Source organism: Idiotropiscis lumnitzeri, chromosome 13 (genome assembly GCF_059441095.1).
Source record: "Idiotropiscis lumnitzeri isolate Australia: NSW breed Sydney's pygmy pipehorse chromosome 13, RoL_Ilum_1.0, whole genome shotgun sequence".
Lineage (NCBI taxonomy): Eukaryota > Metazoa > Chordata > Actinopteri > Syngnathiformes > Syngnathidae > Idiotropiscis > Idiotropiscis lumnitzeri.
The window spans coordinates 2,806,675-2,825,996 of NC_142403.1; the positions used below are offsets into that span (position 1 = coordinate 2,806,675).

Sequence of the window (19,322 nt, forward strand, 5' to 3'; positions counted from 1 at the left end):
AGTGCCATATAAAGCTGATGTATAATTTTAGTCTTATCAAACCGATAAACCAACCCATGCCTAATGCTTATGTAAACTGTTTGAGAAAAAAAAAGCTTTTAGAGCTATGTTTCTGTAGAATAAATGCATTTCCAAATAGACCTCAACAACAAAGACATGGCAAACATTCTTTCAAATCCAATAACAATAATAACAACATTCTCGTCCACTGACCTTCACAATTGACCTTTTAAACTGCAGCAGATGAGGCTGCTTTACACAGACAGATGAGTAGAAAAGGGAAATATACCTGTTCCTGGAAACCATCAGTGCTCTTCTGGCCTTTAGTTTGGAGAAGACAGCGGGCACTCTGAGGACGCGTGTTGGTGTGGGTCGTCACAACAACCTGGTTGTTATGGACCATTCCCTGGTTGCTGTGGTACTGGGGGTTGTTGGGAGAGTGTGAAGGCTGATGTGAGGTGTGGGATGTATGCAGGTTGTATTGGGGTTGGTTCCCGGATGAAGACAGGGCCATGGGCAGGCCAGCACTTGAGTAGACCTGGCCAGGAGTGTTAAGCGCTAAATGGGAAAAACAAAGCAGCATTGCACTACAATTCAACTTTCCCAGGAAATGTTAATAGGGTCATTCCATATCAATTCACACAAATCCCCAAAACCGCCCCAGTGACACCTTTTCAATTTGCCTGAAGTTTATTGCTTTAGTACCTTATGTTGTCAAACGAAAGAATCTGGCTCAAATGGTTTCTGAGTTATGTGTCGTTAAAGTTTGAGCGCCACGCCCACTTTTGGGATCCAGGAATTACACACAAAATTTTGGACCATATTTGGAGGCCCTCATCTACTGCCTTAAGGTATAGGCTCCGGCTACGGCCTTCCGTTGCATGTTCTTCCGTGCCTGTGTGGGTTTTTCTCTGGGTACTCGGGTTTCCTCCCACATTTCGAAAAGACGTGCATGATAGGTTGATTGAAGGCGCTAAATTGTCCCTTGGTATGAGTGTGAGCCTGGATGGTTGATTGTCTATTTGATTGACTGACAACCAGTTAAGGGTGTCCCCTGCCGACTGCCCAAAGAGAGCTGGGATAGGCTCCAGCGCCCCCGCGACTCTAGTGAGGAGAAGCGGTACAGATAATGGATGGATGGACGGATACTTTCTGTGTTTGTGTATATTATTAAAAAACAGACTGAAATAACACTTTCATTACAATGGTGACTTTAAGGATTTACTCAGTATTGCATTTATTTTAAATTGTATATTTCCTGGATGCCAAGCCAACCCGTCCATGAAACTGAGTGACACCCCTGGTTCATAGTGAAGGAGTTAGATAGAAGTTTTTATTGGCTCAAAATGTCCTGTTAATGCCATCTTTAAGTGCAGATTGTGATATAAAGGGTCAGAATACACCTATATAGCAATTCATAGGTTTGTGCCTGCCTTAAAACAAAAGCTGAGGGCCTCAAAATGTGGTCCAAAATTTTGTGAGCGATTCCTGTATCCGGAAAAGTGGGCGTGGCAATCAAGGTTTGACCGACAAGAACTCGAAAACCGTTTGAGGTAGGAGACTCAAACTTTGGAATGTTTCATTTGACATAATAAGGCACTAATAGAATAAGCATTAGGCAAATGGAAGAGGAGTCACCGGTAATGCGTGTGTGACTGGACGTAAAATGACCCAATTGTTAAATCCCCCAAGAAATACATTTTCCATTTACCTTGAGGCACGTTTCCTTGATAGTGCCCCCCGGATGTAACAACTGATAAAGGCATTCCTGGCTGATACTGGATCCCCTTATTCATCATTCCACCATCATAACCCTGTTGGCCACCCATACGATGAGGTGTTGCGGCCGAGGAAGAGGATGAAGTAGTGACGATCATGGAGTTGTGAGCGTGCCCTCCCTGTGCAAATAGGAAGGAGAACTAAATGTGTTTATTTTTACTTCCTTCCATACATTTATGCCAGCTCTGACCTTTTTCATGAGGTTGTCAGGTGGGACGTCTCTCCTGCCAAGTGAGTAGGGCGCCCATTGATTGCTTCCTGACACACCCTCTTGGTCGTTATCCAGCATGGCGGCCTGCTGGGAGGGGCTCTAGAAGACAGGAAAGGGGACAGAATAACATTTGGCAAGGTTTTAATAATGACAACAATGTACCTAAACATGGACATAACAGCATCCTCTTGATTTTGCCAATGTCTCAACATGGAAGTGCTCTTTGTTTCCGCCTGGCTCAATTGAGAGGGGAAGTTTACACTCACGCTGGAAAGTTTCTCCATATACTGTATGTAAGTTATTGGTCATTATTAATGATAAACCTGCAGTCACATTTTCACCTGTGCGTGTGCTTCACGCATGTATCTTTGATTTAGAATCATCATCGGCTTATTAACAACTACAAAGTTTTTGTGAGAATTTGATGTCAATTATCCATTTCCCAGCCAAAACTTTGAGTTGAATTAAATTTCATTTGTTGATGTTGACTTGAGATGACTAAATATTGCATACAGTTGTGCTGCAGATGAAATCATGTTCATCATTATTAATATTATTCATACAGCTGATCTTAACGGACATTAAACCTTCAAAATCCTGCAATAAAAAATACAAATTTAGTCAAAATTTTAATGTCAAACACTTCCATAGGATTTTAATTTGCAAATTTAATTTTTTTCTTAAATAATTAAATTGTATGAATAATTTTGCAGTTCGTTAGGAACTAAAATATAATAATGACAAATCCAAAATATATTTAACTCAAAGTTTAGGTTTTAATGTTGTTGTATTAGTCATAATGTTGCGACTTTTGTCTTGTCCCGTAAGCGAGTCACTCACAAAAGTGGGATGTGATACAGCATCTAAAGTGTAAACTCTTTTACAACATTGAGTCAAGACTCCACATAGACTGAATGAAATACAGATCCACAATTTACAAACATAGCTGACTATGACATAGAAAAACATGCCAGTGCTTTTAGTGTGCTTGCTTGTATGTCTACCTCTCAACTTCATTCTTATAGTAGTAAAAGTGTATTCAAATGTGATGATTTAAATGTTGTCTAAACAATTTTATGCAGCATCAGTCATTCCTTAATGCAGCAATTCTTTCAGATTTAACATATAACCATACAATATAGTGCCACAGGCTCGCTGTTCTCATTGGGTACTCACAGAAAGAGCAGAAGGAGGAGGAGGTAGTGGCAGCCAGCGGCCAGCAGGGGGCTCATGCTTAGTGTTATTGTAAACGTTAAAGTTCAAAGTGGTGCTGCGCCCCTGGCCGTGACCCCCGCCCTGACAGAGCATGCCCAGCGTGAGCGTATTGTGCTTTAGGACACCACTCTGAATGGAGAAGACAACATCACATGACATGGGTGAATGGAGAGAGATGGGAGACGTAGCCAACACAAGGTGGGGGGGGGCTGCAGCATTGGGAAGACACACTGAACTCCACGCACACATCGATAACATGGATAAAATAGTGCAGAGTTGCTGAAAGCACAGAAAAATGTTAGCGATTTGCGGTTTGATCATACACACAGTGAATATTGTGTCATACAAGCAACAATTGGTGGACAAATTCATTCCAACAAGAAGCACATTTGTTTGTGGGTCAAAACATTTGTTAGCATGGAATACTCATCCTCCTATCAAGTTCTTCACTGGAAATATCTCCCATTCTCTTGCTGACCAATTACAATTGACTCCAATTAAGTATTTGTTAGTTGGATAAGTTTTGAGAATTGAAAAATGCCTGTAATGATGACTCCGTTTAGATCGGATTCCAGGATCAAAGAAATCTGTTAGAACAGTCTTTCATTTAAAATCTACCTGAGATTTGGTGAATTTACATTAATTCCAAGATATTATTCAAGTAAACATCTGTTACATGCTTCACCAACGATATTTGTAAAGAATGTGATTAATCGCTAATAATTATGATTATATATATATATATATATATATATAAATATATATATATATATATACATATATAAAACAAAACAAAAAGCAATTTATTTTGGAGGTGTGTTTGTTACACTCAGATCATATAATTTCCTACTGTCTTTAATGCAAGGAAAAACATATATAAGATTGATTATATATATATGACTGAGTTTAATCTGCTAAAACAGACACAGTGGGGAGCTTTCTAACCCATTACAGGGGTTAAGGCCAAACCAAATATAATAATATTAAAGACGGTACAAATATGTCCACAGGACAAGATTATGAGTGTCCTACAGAAAATGGTACGACAGCAACTATTTTCATTATTGACATGACAACATTTAAAACTCAAGACTACCACTTTACAGTAAGGGTACCCTTCAAATTTTTTCAAATGCATTACAGATAATATTATACATAATGACACTGAAAATCATGAAATACAAATGGGTTATTATTGTTGTAATAACTATAACAAGTGTTTTCTCACAAATATTGAATTGTGCCATTTCACGACATGGTTCCTTCTGCATTTGCTCACCGTAGTGATAGGCTGACAAGAAGTGACAGTGTGGAGTGGACACGCACATGCAGCCTAATGCCTATCTGGTCAACTCTACAACACAAACTTACATAGATACAGACAGGGAGGGCCTCCATACGCTATATATAGAGCATGTATGTGTGAGTGTGGCCTCTCATGCACGTATCCTTTCAACGTACCCTATCCAGGCGTTTGGCCTCGATGTGCCTCAGCAGCTGTTGCCTCCAATCGGCGGGCATTTTGGAGGTGATGTCTTCAGGCTTCTGCGCTACCACAGGTCGGACCTTGATGGTGTCATCAGAAGGTTTCTCTGGGCAGGTTGCCAGAGTGTAGTCGGGAGGCATCTTCTCCAGGAGTGCTGCCATGGTGGGACGAGCTGACACCGGACGTGCCTGAAGGTCAAGTAACAGTCAGTTGTACTGATATTATAAAACTGCTAATACAGTTTAATATTGTATCTGTGGAACATGAGTTAAGCAGTAAAACTACCTGTCTCAGTGGGTGGCTATTTTTGACAAAAAAATCACATCTCAGTTGCTCAGGGCTCAAATAAGTACCAATAATGGCTCAGCTTCAGAAAACAGGTGGCCATGATTGGTTGTTACTTGTGCCCTGAGCTACTCTGATTTCATTTTTAGTCGACAAAAATGACAAAATGGCCGCCCTCTAGGATGGGTAAAAACTGGTGGATTTTGTTGCTTAACTCATATTCCGTAAATGCAATATTAAACAGAATGACATATTTTTACTAGTGAAGGCACACAGAAAATATTATAGCAAAGCATTATGGGGGTTTTACTTCCCCTTTAAATATTGCTCTTGTATGTCGAAACATCCCTGACAAGGAATTTTCAGTATGATACTCGTCTTCACTGTCCACTAGGTGACTGTATTCGGTCAAATATTGGGAATAGACGGGTGACGTAACAGAACATGAGTTTCATTAGCCCAGAGACTTGAGCTAGGTGGACACCACACTTAACTAGTGTAAAACTGGAGCTGAGCGTGACTTACATATACATATATATATATATATATATATATCAATGAAACAACAACATATGCTGTGGCGCTAACATTTATGTTATTTACTGAGGTGAGACACCTGAGATGCTCCATAGGTCTCAGTGCTGTAGCTTCTAGCAGACAGGGGGCGACGTTGAGTCAAGCTCTTGGTTGGATAACCAATCATGGGTTTCTTCTGTTCTTGGTAGCTGGGATAATCTTCATCGTAGCGTCCATTCCGCTTGTTGTGCATCATTTGACTCTGGTTGTCGACCATGTTGGAAGAATGGTCCATCGGGGAGGAGTAAGCCAGTGCCCGACTATAGAGAGGAGGGTCGCCTTGATGCTGCACAAGAGAAATGAATACATTAGTTTCAGTTATAAATAACGTTGTTTTTGTGTAAACATAATAATCCATTCTCATTTCATACTTGCTGTCGGTACTGAGCTTCTTGCAGGGCCTCCTGCTGGGCCTCGTGGACTCTACGGAACAAAGCGAGTTCGGTAGAGCTTACTAGCGAGTCTGCTCTCCTCAAAAACCCTGGTCTGGAACGCTGCGATGGGATTTGTTGCTGCTGTTGACTGGTGGAACCATCCTGACCGATTGGCGATTGGGGGAATGAGAACATCTCCAGTGGTGGGTAAGCACGATACCGAGGGCTCACCAACTCCTTAGGTAATGTCTTTACAGGTTGATTGATGTATTCCAATGCTTTTGATGAGTGGTTGACGTAATCTGGTGTATTGGGGAAAGGGGGAGGGGCCCGTCTGTCCATGGTCACCTGATTGATTACAATTGTTGACAGTGAATAATATTTAATTTACATAGAATTTTAACCGCTTAAATGTTATTGTACAAGAATATAACAAAGCTTATATTGTAGTTACAATTTCACTTAAGGCACTAGAGTCATACTCAAGGCCCGGGGGCAAATCTGGGCCGCTACTTCATTTTATCTGACCCGTGAAAATAACTCAACCATGTCAACTTCCAAAACGCTTGCCAAAATCTGTAAAAATTTCAAATTGTCATATGTAATAAATAATAACAGATATTAAAAACATTTTCTTTTGTTGTTAGAGTAACAATGAACAAATTATTATTCTTGACTCCTGTATTCATTATTTTGTTTTGTACTGTATATGTAATAACAATAGGAGGTAATTAAAAATTAAATGGTTTCACAGTCATAATGGCCTTCCGTGGGAATCTATGGCTACAATGACAAAAATGAGTTTCACATCTCAGAGTGTTGAAGGCTTGTGAGTGTTTGGATTGTTAAGTAGGCAAAGTCTTTCACCAGTTATAAGTTTTAATGGTCACAAAACATTTTTTTTTTTTTTTTTTTGTCGCCATCAAATTTTGAACATGCTCAAAATGTGTTTGCGAAAACGAAAACTGCTTGTGAATGTATGGCAAAAATCATTGTAACCTTCAACGAAGCCTGAAGAAAAAACAACATTCACTATGTGCGCAAACACTGGCAAGTATTCAGTGAGTTACAAACTTTAAACAGCCATCTGCAGTAAATGCATGTTGCTGACCTGGGGATTATAGTTGTGGTCAAAGTGGTAGGCTTTATGTGGGACTGTAGGTTTTTGGTTGTGCCCCTGCTGGTTCTGGTTGCCATGCGCTGGGAATCCAAGTTCCTCATCTAACATAGGTGCAGACTGGGACCGAGCCATGTTCGTCTGCTCCATGGATCCTGGCAGCTCTTGGCGGTCCAAACTACTCTGCTGCTCAATGGATGAGCTGTAGCTGTCCATGGGAATACTGCAGATAAAGAATGTGTAATAAAAAAGTGCCGCACATGTATGACTTGTAACAATGGGAGGAATGCAAGTAATACATAAGCATATACCTGTATACTTTATAGGAGCCAATGTCGATCTCATCAATGCTCTGGGATTTCTTAAACTTGGACCTTGTTTCTTTCATCATCGGAGACAGTCTGTCAGAGGTTTTACTCATTACCACGGTTACCTTGTTGCCCCCAGTGACAGTAAGCTGGTCCTTCCTGATTTGCTCCCCCTGATTATTGTGGTATGACCAGCTACCAGGAAGAGGCCCTGATGATTGCTCCCGCCTTGAGACATTAAGGAAAAAAGAGGTAAGGACTCCGCAGATCCAATGGTCAGAGTAACAAAGGTCTGACTTGCCATATTTAATGACTAGAGAACAATGTGGTACCTCGACGACCTCCCGCATTATAAAAACTCGCATGAAGGGTTAAATAAAGATTCTACATTGGTGTGAATATGAATGTGAATGGTTATTTGTCTAAATGTGCCCTGGGATTGACCAGTCACCAGTCCAGAGTGTATCCCTTCCCCTGCCCAAGTTCAGATGGGATTTGAAGGGATAAGAATAGCAAGCGGTAGTATAAAGATTTATGGAGGGACTAAAATTCAAAATGTGAATTATGTGAGTATGGACAAATCTGACAAAATACCAAAGAAAGAAAGAATTAATAACAATAAAACTCCTTAATATATGTCCTTGAAAGCTCCAGACACTGTATCATGCAAATATGCGGCCCACAAACTATGAGGCATAGCAGTGACGAATACTGCAGTGTTTGGATGTTTAGCATGTGCCATCACGTTCATATCATCACTTTTCTGCTCATGATCTTGGATCTTCTTGCGGGAAATATTGTACGTTTTTGGACTGGTTCATATTAAAGCAAGAAGAGCACAAAGTGAAAAACATGTTTGTTCTTTGACTAAGTTAGAATCTGTAGAGCAACGGGGTGTGAATGCTTGTCTCGAGGCATTTTTGTTTTTTGCTCCGTAACATTAGGTTGAGTTCAACAACAATCCATGTGCAAAAGACAAATAACAGTAGGTGACAAACTACTGACGAGGAAAATTGATGATCTCCTGCTTCACTTACCTTTGGTCTGCCACCTTGCGGTCTGGGTTTGGGCTTGAGGTTGGTGTCAGGTCCAATTTGGAAGGAAAAGCTGTCCTGTCTTCTAAGGGGCTTGGAGTGCGGGTCCAATTCTGCCAAGGATTCTGGGAAGCTTGTGCAGAACCTTGGGGTCCATTGTCATGTGTGGAGCGTTGGTTGCTGTGAAAGGGGAGCGTCTGTGTGTCCAGCTCTAACGGGACGCCAACAATTCGTTCTTGCCTTAAGAGAGGACGGCGGCCATGTGATGACTGGCTACGAGGTTTGGAACCCAGTGGCGGGTTACCCTGGCTCGTGTTAGATGATGAAGGATCTAGGGGAGACTCCTCAGCATCAAATCCAGTGTTGTCATAGTGGGGGGCCTCGGCCCAGTCGAAAGGCTCGCTCAGTGGATGTCTATCGCCACGTTGCTGCATTGTCCCTGATGGAGGCGTTTCTCTTTGCGACAGCAGGGGCTTGGAGTCAATAGGCTTAGGAAAAGACTGGGCCAGCCTAAATTAAGACAAAAAAACATTGAAATAAACTATATGTATTTTGTTGCTCCTCATTTACGTATAGCTGAAGGGAAAAGTAGAATAATAATCAAAGTTTTGAATTGTAATTTATGTGTGATATCAGTTTGATATAATGATGTTGAAAGAGAATTAGAAACTGATAAATAATCTTGTTTCTCTCAATTTTAGTTTGGCTAAGTGATTGTGCCCTATTTCAGTAATTACTGTGCCCTTCCTTACGAGGCTATCTCCAAAAAATTTCGTCCAACAATATGTTGAAAATGTATGTATTTCCCAGCATAATTTGTGTCACAACAGCTGTGGGTGTACTTTCGCAACAAACAGAACAACCGTGATGCCAGCGCTCCTGTCGCTGTCACTGTTATCTTATGACCCATTTAGTGTTAAGTGGAACGGATATTTGTACATCCAAAAGTAATATGAAATATATAGTTACCTACATACATATTTTGGACAGCATCCAACTACATTCCTGGAGCCAACACCAGCAAATTTAGTTTGAGGACGGAGTGGCTAATTAGGACTTCACCTATGACTTGTCCACAAGAAACACATTCTGTATACTGATCGGAGAATACATCCAAATGAAACATTTTGTGCAATAAAGGCCTAGCTAGAATTATGTGCCCATTTACTGCCTTTTCAGGCAGCATTGCAATAGTTTTTAAACATATGGTCCTGTATAAACACTACGCCAACAATTTACCTTTATGATATAACTTTAAATATTTTACTGTCTTGAACCTCAAACCAGTGTGTTTAGATGCTACAGTGAAAGTTGACTCTTCTTCACCTAATTGTGGAGCCACTCCAACTTTTCTCTTTCGCGGTAATGACCTGAATACACTTACAGTATACTGATGTTTGGATATGTCAACTTTAAGGCAGGGGAGGAAAGAGATGAGAGGGAATTGTGACCTGTCTGCAGCATCCTAATGAGCTTGTGTGACCTTGACAGAGCAAGGAGAGAATGGGAACTACAGAGAGGCACGCAGGGATGGAGAGATGGAAGATAGATGAGGATAGATGAAGGAGATTGAAGTTGAATGAGAAGAGGTTGGTTGGCTGTGAGGACTGAACAAGAGCCATTTATTGTAAAATTTGTGGCTACCTGTTGGTCCAGTGTGTTTGAGGAGCCTGGTCCTTGTTGGGTGCCGGTAGGGCAGGATTGTGTTGGTGTGTGTGAGAGTGAGGGTGTGAGTGGGTGTTAGCGGGTGGGTTGGAGGAGCCGGAGGAGCCGACTGAGGGAGAGTAATCAGAGTAGGTGGCCGAGGAGCCACTGTGGTTTAGACAGTGGAGCTTATCCACCTCCTCGTCTGTGGACTCTAGAGAGAGGGGGAGCGAGAGGGAGAGAGAGGGAGAGAGAGAGGGAGAGAGAGAGAGAGAGAGAGAGAGAGAGAGACAGAGACATCACAAGAAATTACATTGAAAATACTCGCTTACAAACAGTAGTGGATGTAATGAAGTACAGCAATTGTTGATTTACTTTAGGTATCTGTATTTATTTTTCTGATGAGTATGGAATTTTTCGCCTATATCTATCTATCTATCTATATATATATATTGCATTTTTCTTCAGTAGACTAAACTCTAGTGAGTGCTTTCTCATTTTTCTGTCTAATAAAATTCAGAACAACAACACGTACACAGCACGGTTACAAAATGTGAGAGGAATGACAAGCGCATTCCACAAGTTTTTCAGTTTTTGTCAGGCCAATGTCTTTTCAATTAGAAAAAAAGTGCTTTGCCATCATCATGTGGCATTTATAGGTCATTACAACCCTTTTTGGGTGGGAGTAAATTACTAGTGGATTTTCACCCTTTGAAAATGAATAAATGAGCCAAAATGAGTAACATAATTGTATCTATTTGTTTACCCATGCAACACCAGCGGTCTTATGCATAAAAGTGAGGCATTTAAAAAAGAAAAGTAAAGTCAAAATAAAACTGGACATATCTGAGAGTGTACTCATTTGTAGCAGCATTATAGTATTCTCTCACTCTCAGTGTTCAGATCAGAAATTAATCTGTGTGGTACTATTACTGTACTAATTAATGGACATATTACAAGCAAGCCCCAAGCGCTTCATCATAGACCCGATTGAATGTGTTTAAGCCTGTGTATGCCTTTGTGTTTCAATGTAAAACTTCACCTTTCTTCTCCTTGCCGAGCAGAACCACCTTTGGTTTGTACATCGGTGGCTCCACCAAGGTGGGCCTCATGTCCGAGATGCGGATGTCATTGGGTGAGCCGCCCATTGAGTCCTGTTGGAAGTCAGTCATTAGTCATGCTGTTACATTATGCAAAAGACAATCGGTGTGGAGATAAACTGAAATGTTAGAAAGAAATGTACTGTAAACGATTTAGACCCTTGTGGGATTATATAAGTGGGCAATATGGTTATTGGTTTTGGTTTGTGGTCTAAAAACTCACCATTAAATTTGATTCAATTCAAACGTTTGAGCAAATGCTTGAGGTACAAACCTCTGAGCTCTCTGTAAGGTCCTCTTTGTCCTTCCTCTTAGGGATGTCAATGCCAGAGTTGTGCATCGATCCTTGATCCATTAGCTGAGTCTGAGAGAAGTCCTGCATCTCTCTGTCAGTTACCTAGTAAGCGTAGATGAAAGCAAACGATGCATTCGTTCATGTTTTCATGATGCAGTGTGTGTACGAGTGTGTGTTTTCTACCTCTTTAGGGGGCAGGGGCCATGGTGGTTCATATGGCTCTTTACTATGGTGTGTAAGTTCCATGTTGGTTCCTGCTGAGGTGGCAGTGCCTGTGCTAAGATGGTGCTGGTGCCCATGGCCAGTGTGAACATTTTTACCCACGAGGCTTTGCACTGACTTGACCATGTTCTTCAGGTCCTCGGGGTAGGGTGTTGGATAGCGTTTTAGGTTTATCTCCACCTGTTGAAAAAGATGGGGACAATTTTGAAATTGCTAAATGTGAAATCAACTTTGAGCTGTTCTGATCGTTCATTTTGATGGCATTGCAAATCATATGCATGGTATGTCAATGAAAACTTAAAGGAGAAAATAACAGTAGTATTGTTGTATCAAATACTGAAAGCCAATGTATTCAATATATAATGTAATCGTATGAATGAAATCACGACTTTTCGTGAGTCAAAGCAAGTCATGCGCATTTATAAAGCCCTTAATCACAAAATAATCTCAATGGGGCTCACATGACCACAGTGGACAAATTCTAGCGATATCTCCTGATCTTAACCCCACAGGAAGAAAAACTAGAAAAAAAATCTGAGCAAATATAAGAAACATTACGAAGGGGCCGCAAAGAGGTGAATCCCCCTACAAGGATGATCAGGCTGGCAACATTTAACACAACATGGTGCAAATAATGAATGAAAATACATGATAGTGTCTAAACTTGACAACAGTATGCGGTTGGCAGTATAATAGAGTTAAAAGGATGTTGAAAAAATCTAATGTAGATCCAACTCTCATTGGAGGGGTTTGAAGCAGAGTGTGAAGTGATTGGGATCAAAAGAGCACCTTTCAATTTGAGACAATGGACCTCACTTGGAAAAGGGTGGGGTGAGTAGTTCTACTATTTTGGGGTTTTGTTCACGAATGAGGGGAAGCTCAAGCGGTAGTTGGATAGGCGCATCGGTGCAACGTTTACTGTAATGTGGATTCTGTATCTATCAACATTCCTATCCTCACCGATGGTCATGAGCCGTGGGTTGCGACGGAAAGAACAACATCCCGCACACGAGCGGCAGAAATGACTTTTCTCCATGGGATATTCGGGCTCTCCCTTCGAGATAGGGTGAGAAGCTCTGTCTTCCAGGAGGGACTCAGAGTCCAGCTGGGGCTCCTCCAAGAGGAGAGGAGACAGGTGAGGTGGGGCATCTGATTATGATGCCTCCTGGACGCCTCCCTGGTGAGGTGTTCCGGGCATGCCCCACCAGCAGGGAGCCCCGGGTGTCAACCCAGGACAAACTGGAGAGACTATATCTCCCCGTTAGCTTGGGGATGTCGTAGGAACATCCCGAATCCCCCTCCGGGAAGAGTTGGCAGGAGTGGCCGTGGAGAGGGAAGTCTAGGCTTTTCTCCTAAACCTGACCCACCGGATGGGGTCAAAATGGATGGATAGGTTCCAAAGACAAACTTATTTCAGTCCATTTTAAATTAATATCTACATTGTAAAAGTCTTTGAAATTGGGAATATGCAATACAAACATATAGTTTAGTGCATTTGAATGAGTACTGATTAATGCGAAAGGGCGACCAGTTTGATACGCACTTCTGAAATAACAATAATCATAATGAAATAAAATTTGCTCAAATTACCTTTGAATGAACGGTATTCATCTATGTAAAGACACTGATCATGTTTACAATTTTGCACAAAAATTTGGAAACGGGTACATTTCAATTCATTTTTCGAAGATTCCAAAGGGCAACTCATCTGGTCCTTGAGGACTACCTGGTGTCTACAGGCACCACATTGGTGACCACTGCAGTACATATGAAACATACGTAGACATATGTATTGATGTCTGAAGTCATGCATACACACACATTAGATACAGTATGTACAGATTCATACAGTGCTTAAATAACACATTAGATCACCAAACGTAGGTTTTTTATGACACAGCTGCTCTTATTATGTTCATGTTAATGTGATGTCATAATTTAATGATGAATAAACCAGTAATAGAAGCAACATTCGTTTTAATGGTAAAATAGATTCCTAGTTAGCCATAAAATTTCAAATGACCCCAATATTAATGGTACGAATAAGGTATGTAATTGCATTCCCAAACTGAAAGCAGTGTTTTAGTGGTTTGTTTTGCTTGTTTTGTTAAACACTTTACATGCTTATAGTAATGTCCAGAAATATTGAAATCTTGGCAAAGTCTTGATGATTTTGCCTCGACACATCACCACAATTGGATTCCAAATAAAACAATCAATATGTGATTGGCAGTTTTATTATGAGAAGCTTCACAACTTATAGCATTATTATTTTAAAAGTAGTGGAATTTTATGTAAAACCTTAAATCATTTTCAGGTATAATTTATAATATTTAGATGAAAATCATCCGTAGTCAATGATTGTCAGGGGCGCTGTCAGGGATTTGAGGCCACGTAAGAACATTTCCCTTTGGGTACTTATGCTGCAAAGACACAAATTGAAAAGAACATTTTCTAGGACCTCTATCTTTGATGGGCCCCAACTTCCCCCCTTTTGGCGCACCTGCATATGGCTGCGATTGAAACAGGCTCGTTGGTGTTTATTGAAGTATGAAGATGAACTCAAGACAGTAATACCCACAAACAAGCAACAAGTAAAGGGGGTGCAGTGAAGGACTGTCAAAGCATCTTTCAGGACAAATCTTAGAATGTTGGTATGTCCATGACCTCCAGGCTTCAGGGAACTCCTTATGAAAAATTATGCTTATACAGTATTTAAAATTATTCAAAATGTTCAAATACTTTTGAATAAAAAAAAGATATATATTTCTATATAAAATGGTAATTGAGTCGAATGTGGTAAATCAAGTACTTTTGTACAGCCTCATCATGCATTCAAAGTTTTATTTAAAATACATTGTGGTGGTGAATCAAGGAAAACGCATACAAGCTCACTGCCTGCACATGACTGTACACACACTGAAAAAAAGTACTTACGTTTTGGATGCACATGATTAAAATGTGGTCAACTCACCTAATAGTCTACTTTTCCTACTAAATATTTAAATTATATACATTAAACAGATTTTAATCATGCACAACCGATATACATGGACATACAGGTACGTAAACATACAAACAGACAGACAGACAGGGCGGACCTTGACCTTCCCGGAGTTGTCTTCCTCTTCTTTTTTGTCCTCAAAATCAAAGGCCACAGTCATCCTCTGCTGTCTCTGCTCCTCCCATAGAGTAGGATTAAAGCTGTCACTGTCCGATTGATAATCTGTACACAGCGCACCAACCGCAAAGTAAAACATGACATTGTAAAATTGCCAATGAGCTCCCAACGGAATTTAATACGCAGATATGCTGTGTTAAAAATATTATATCAAGCCACAATTTATGGTGAGAGGTAAGAGAAAATGATAATTTTCATGTTCTCATTTCCTTATTATCATTCGTTAATGCATCTTTTTAATAGCAACCCCAGAAATAAAGCGTATTTGTATGAATTACAATTTGCATTGCTCCTAGGATGAAATTGGAATGAAAGTTCCCACATGACACGTGGCTCAGAGATCATATTTTCATTCAGACGCACATGCATGCACACACACACATACGCACGCACACACACACAGCTTGTACCCTCATCATGACGAGGTTGTTGAGGAAACATGTAGTTGGTCAAAACCTTCTGTTTGGTGTCGGGGTGGGCTTCTGTCTGTAAGGGGATCAGAGCCTTGGACTGCAATGATAGACATATTCATATCAGATTTCAAGTAATGTCATGTCTAAATTAAGAAAAATTCAGGTGCACATTAATGGCCAGCATTCACACTGCATTTCCTTTCCAAGTGCATAATGCTTCTGTTTATGAATATACTGAAACATACAGATTCAAAATGTACATATTGACTGATAAATAAAGGTTTAATAACTAAATGAAGAAATTAACCTTTTTTTCCTAACCACTCTCTTAAGTGCATTGTCAGATTATTACAGTATATGCATTCAACTGTTTAAAAGAAAACAAATGAGATTTTTTTTCCAAACAAAATAGAAGCACTTGCAAGGACAACCTGTGGCAGAGTTTATCATTCTGGACCTGCATTTGACACCTCTATCAGAAGGAGGATTTGCATTTTCGCCGTCGATTTTTATTATTGCATATACTGTATCATTCTAACATGTATGCTGAAATAGCATAACAATTATTAAAACGCATACTTCAGTCTCGGCCCAATTTTGCATGTAGGCCAGACATCTCAATATTTTTTTGTCCGTATATTGTACAGTCCAGTACTTGGAAAAAAGTTTGCGTGTATCGTCGTGTTTCTCGTATTGCAAACAGAAGTCAAAGGCACATTTGATGATTTAGGATTTCACACAATTCTTCCATTGAAAGGGGTTAAAGGTTAAAAGGTTGCTCAAATGGAATTTCAGCTACCGTATTTTCGCAGCATTAAGGCGCACTTTAAAGTCCTGAAACTCCTTTTGAGGCGGAGCGCACGTTATGTGGACCAAGTGCACCAAATACACCACTGGGCTGACTGCCAACATTAACTGCCTGCACACTGCTTATATAGAGAGAATGCGGGCGTGGCTAACGACAGCAGGCGGACGTGAGAGGGGAGATGGGCGTGAATGACAACGCAAAGGCACGCCCCCAGTGCAAAGCAGCCCCCAATGCCCCTATATGGGCAAACGTGTCTGCTAGCTCTGTTGTTGGGCTTTCGCAAAAGCCGGCATCATGAGGAGCCGCACGCAGCAGCGACACGGAAAATCTGACAATGACGAGAGGGAACCTGGCGTGTTTGTGGGAGAACTTGCCCAGCTGTTTATTTCTGATACAGAAGACGATTTTGACGGATTCGTGGATGATGACTGATTAATAATAATGTGAGTACATTGTTAAATAGTTCAATAAAATACGACCAAACTCAGTTTTGCTCCTGTTGCCTTTTTAAAAACATGCTATCTTCTTAGTGTGCATGCATGTAAACTAAGGTATTGTATGGTAGGCTGGGAGGCGGAATTTTGCTGGGCCTACACTCTTATGCTATTCAGTTGATTTGGGGTGATAGTTTTAGTTTTGATGTAACACCGTGGCCGCACATCGTTTGTTGATTAGTGACTTGCTCACACCGGCATTGTGTCGGCATCCCATCTGAGGGGCTGCGCGGCAACGAGACGGCGAGGCAGACTGATAATGACTCTTGTGTTTGGTGGAGAACGTGTCCAGCTGTTTATCTTGGATACAGAAGACAAGGACTTGGTGCATTTTTGGATGAGGACAACTTCAGCACGTTGTTAAAAGCTAAAATAAAGTAGCACCGAACTCCCGCTGCCATTTTAAAAACACGCTAGCGCGACTGAGCAGCCAGCGCGACTGCTCGGTTGCTCGGTTCTGTTTGCGCCCAATGATACGGTGCGTTCTATCTACGTATCAAATACAGACCTTGGTTTTCCAAGATGGCGGCGCGCATAGACGCAGCGGCTAACGGCTCTCCCTCCCAGTGCTCCTTATTGCTTTTTATATGTGTTTGCTTGGTCTTATTGGAACCAACTGAGGCACAGCATCGATATACCCGCCAGAACATCGTGGACATTGGATATCGATTCGAAATAACCATCACAGAGGAATTTTGCTATGATCGCAAAATTCCTGACGAACTGGCGAGGCCGCACGGCTCCCTGTGGCTTGTCATCGGGACCGGGAGGCGGCGCAGAGAGAGGAAGCAGAAGCGGGGCTGCAGGTCCGGTGTCTTGCTACGGCTGCGACGCCAGCCCCACAGGCAACCACTGCAGAGTCTCTACCTCACCAACGCCAGATCCGTGGTCCATAAAATCGACAATCTGGGATTACAAATCCTGGGAAACCGCTATGTGCGAGACAGCAGTGTGATCGTCATCACGGAATCCTGGCTGCACGCCAACGTCCCCGACGCTAGCATCCAGCTGGCTGGGCGCTCGCTACATCGCGCGGATCGGACGAGGGACACCGGTAAGAGCAGGGGCGGGGGCTTCTGTGTTTACGTGCATGAGAACTGGTGCGGCGATAACACGATCGCTGAGAAGCACTCTTCCCCCGACATCAAGTACATGTCCGTTAAATGCCGGCCTTATTTTCTCCCGAGGGAACTAACGGTAGTGATCGTCACAGCTGTTTACATCCCTCCCGACGCTAACACTAGCACGGCGCTCTCGCTACTCGCGTGCGTCATCAATAAACATCAGCGGGCCCACCCTGATGGCGTACACATAGTACAGGGTTCGAAGTTAACTTTAAAAACTGCTTGCCCATCGGGCAAGTGCCACTAAAATTTGCCTTGCCCGAGTGGCCAAATTACTTGCCCGACTTGGCAGTTATTGAAAATGTTAATTGTAGTTTTAATAATGAACAAAGCTGCATGTTAATTTGGGAAAATGATATTACAGCAATCCAGATTATCAATTTTAAATCCAGGAGAGCCTATTAATTGAGTAATCACATGAGTAAATTATGAGTGTGGGAAATTTGTGTATTCCCTTAAGACCAGTGCCTGTGGTGCTGCCTCCATAAGTTTCATAGCATAAACAGAACACAGTCACTGACACTATGTCAGGTCACATCATGGAGCGAAATGTTGCCCCGCCCGTGCCCGGTGAAGGTGCTCCTCTTCGGCTTAACTGCCACGCACGCCTGCCGGAGCTCTGGTACGGTCCGAACCGCGCGAAACGTCGCCCCCCAATCGTGCCCGGGGGAACATGCTCTTCTTCGTCCACTCTCCTCTTCGCCCACGCTCTTCTTCGGCGCACGCCGGCCGTCTAACCGCTCCAACGCTCCGTCGTGCCGCTCGGCGAAACTACAATGCCCCCGCGGAGCGGAGCGGAGCGAATGGAGAGCCCCGGTCGTGCCCGGGGACGGTGCTCATATTCGGCTTAAGTGTGAGGCAAACACGCCCTCCTCCTTCGGAGCTTTAATTTTCGTCGAAATTCAAGATATTTGGCTGCTTTAAAAATGCTTGCCCGGTCGGGCAAGTTGCCCATAATTTTACCTTGCCCGTGGCCAAATTTCACTTGCCCCGGGCAATCGGGAAGCGGTTAACCGCGAACGCTGTAGTAGCGGGGGACTTTAATAAGGCCAATTTAAAGACTGTACTCCCAGAGTTCCACCAGCATGTCAAGTGCCCAACGAGGGGAGACAACACTCTCTGGACCATGTGTACTCGAACATCAAGCACGCATACAGGGCCCTCCCACTCGCCCCCCTCGGCCAGTCAGACCACCTGTCCTTGCAGCTCGCACCTGCGTACACCCCTCTCAGGCGCAGATTCAGGCCCACCACAAAGACTGTGAAAACCTGGCGTGAGGACGCCATGAGTGAATTACAGGACTGCTTTCAAGACACCAACTGGGACCTCTTTGATCATCAGGACTTGTGTCCCTAAACTGGACCATACGGACATTCCCAAATGCGAAGCCCTGGATGTCCAGCCAGGTCCGCTCTCTCCTCAAGGCCCGTGACGCTGCCTTCAGGTCAGGCGACAAAGCCCAGTACAGGGTGGCTCGTGCTGACCTGAGCAAAGGCATCAAGCTAGCCAAGGCAAACTACAAGAGGAGGCTGTCCCACCTTGCCAGCAACAGACCACGGGAGGTGTGGCAGGGTCTACGGAGCATCACCAACTTCCGAGGCAGCAGCACGACCTCTGTAGACCCGAGTGCATCGATGGCAGAGGAGCTTAACTGCT

At 42.4% G+C, this 19,322-nt stretch overlaps 1 protein-coding gene across 13 annotated transcripts in view; it reads right to left on the reverse strand.

Moving 5' to 3' along the window:
- lrrc7 (leucine rich repeat containing 7) overlaps positions 1 to 19,322 on the reverse strand; it is a 106,484-nt gene that overhangs the window by 10,967 nt on the left and 76,195 nt on the right. For 9 of the 13 annotated variants that reach the window (XM_088312702.1, XM_088312700.1, XM_088312707.1 and 6 more), the window contains 16 exons: positions 15,238 to 15,337; positions 14,748 to 14,872; positions 11,608 to 11,826; positions 11,404 to 11,526; positions 11,072 to 11,183; positions 10,030 to 10,243; positions 8,389 to 8,895; positions 7,355 to 7,579; positions 7,038 to 7,266; positions 5,924 to 6,274; positions 5,593 to 5,838; positions 4,667 to 4,879; positions 3,167 to 3,334; positions 1,970 to 2,089; positions 1,712 to 1,898; positions 290 to 558 (listed from right to left, as the gene is read on the reverse strand). In XM_088312702.1, coding sequence (XP_088168828.1) covers positions 290 to 558; positions 1,712 to 1,898; positions 1,970 to 2,089; positions 3,167 to 3,334; positions 4,667 to 4,879; positions 5,593 to 5,838; positions 5,924 to 6,274; positions 7,038 to 7,266; positions 7,355 to 7,579; positions 8,389 to 8,895; positions 10,030 to 10,243; positions 11,072 to 11,183; positions 11,404 to 11,526; positions 11,608 to 11,826; positions 14,748 to 14,872; positions 15,238 to 15,337 — 3,408 coding nt within the window. The remainder of the gene's footprint in view (positions 1 to 289; positions 559 to 1,711; positions 1,899 to 1,969; positions 2,090 to 3,166; positions 3,335 to 4,666; positions 4,880 to 5,592; positions 5,839 to 5,923; positions 6,275 to 7,037; positions 7,267 to 7,354; positions 7,580 to 8,388; positions 8,896 to 10,029; positions 10,244 to 11,071; positions 11,184 to 11,403; positions 11,527 to 11,607; positions 11,827 to 14,747; positions 14,873 to 15,237; positions 15,338 to 19,322) is intronic. The other 4 variants (XM_088312701.1, XM_088312699.1, XM_088312711.1 and 1 more) reach the window with 2 other exon arrangements.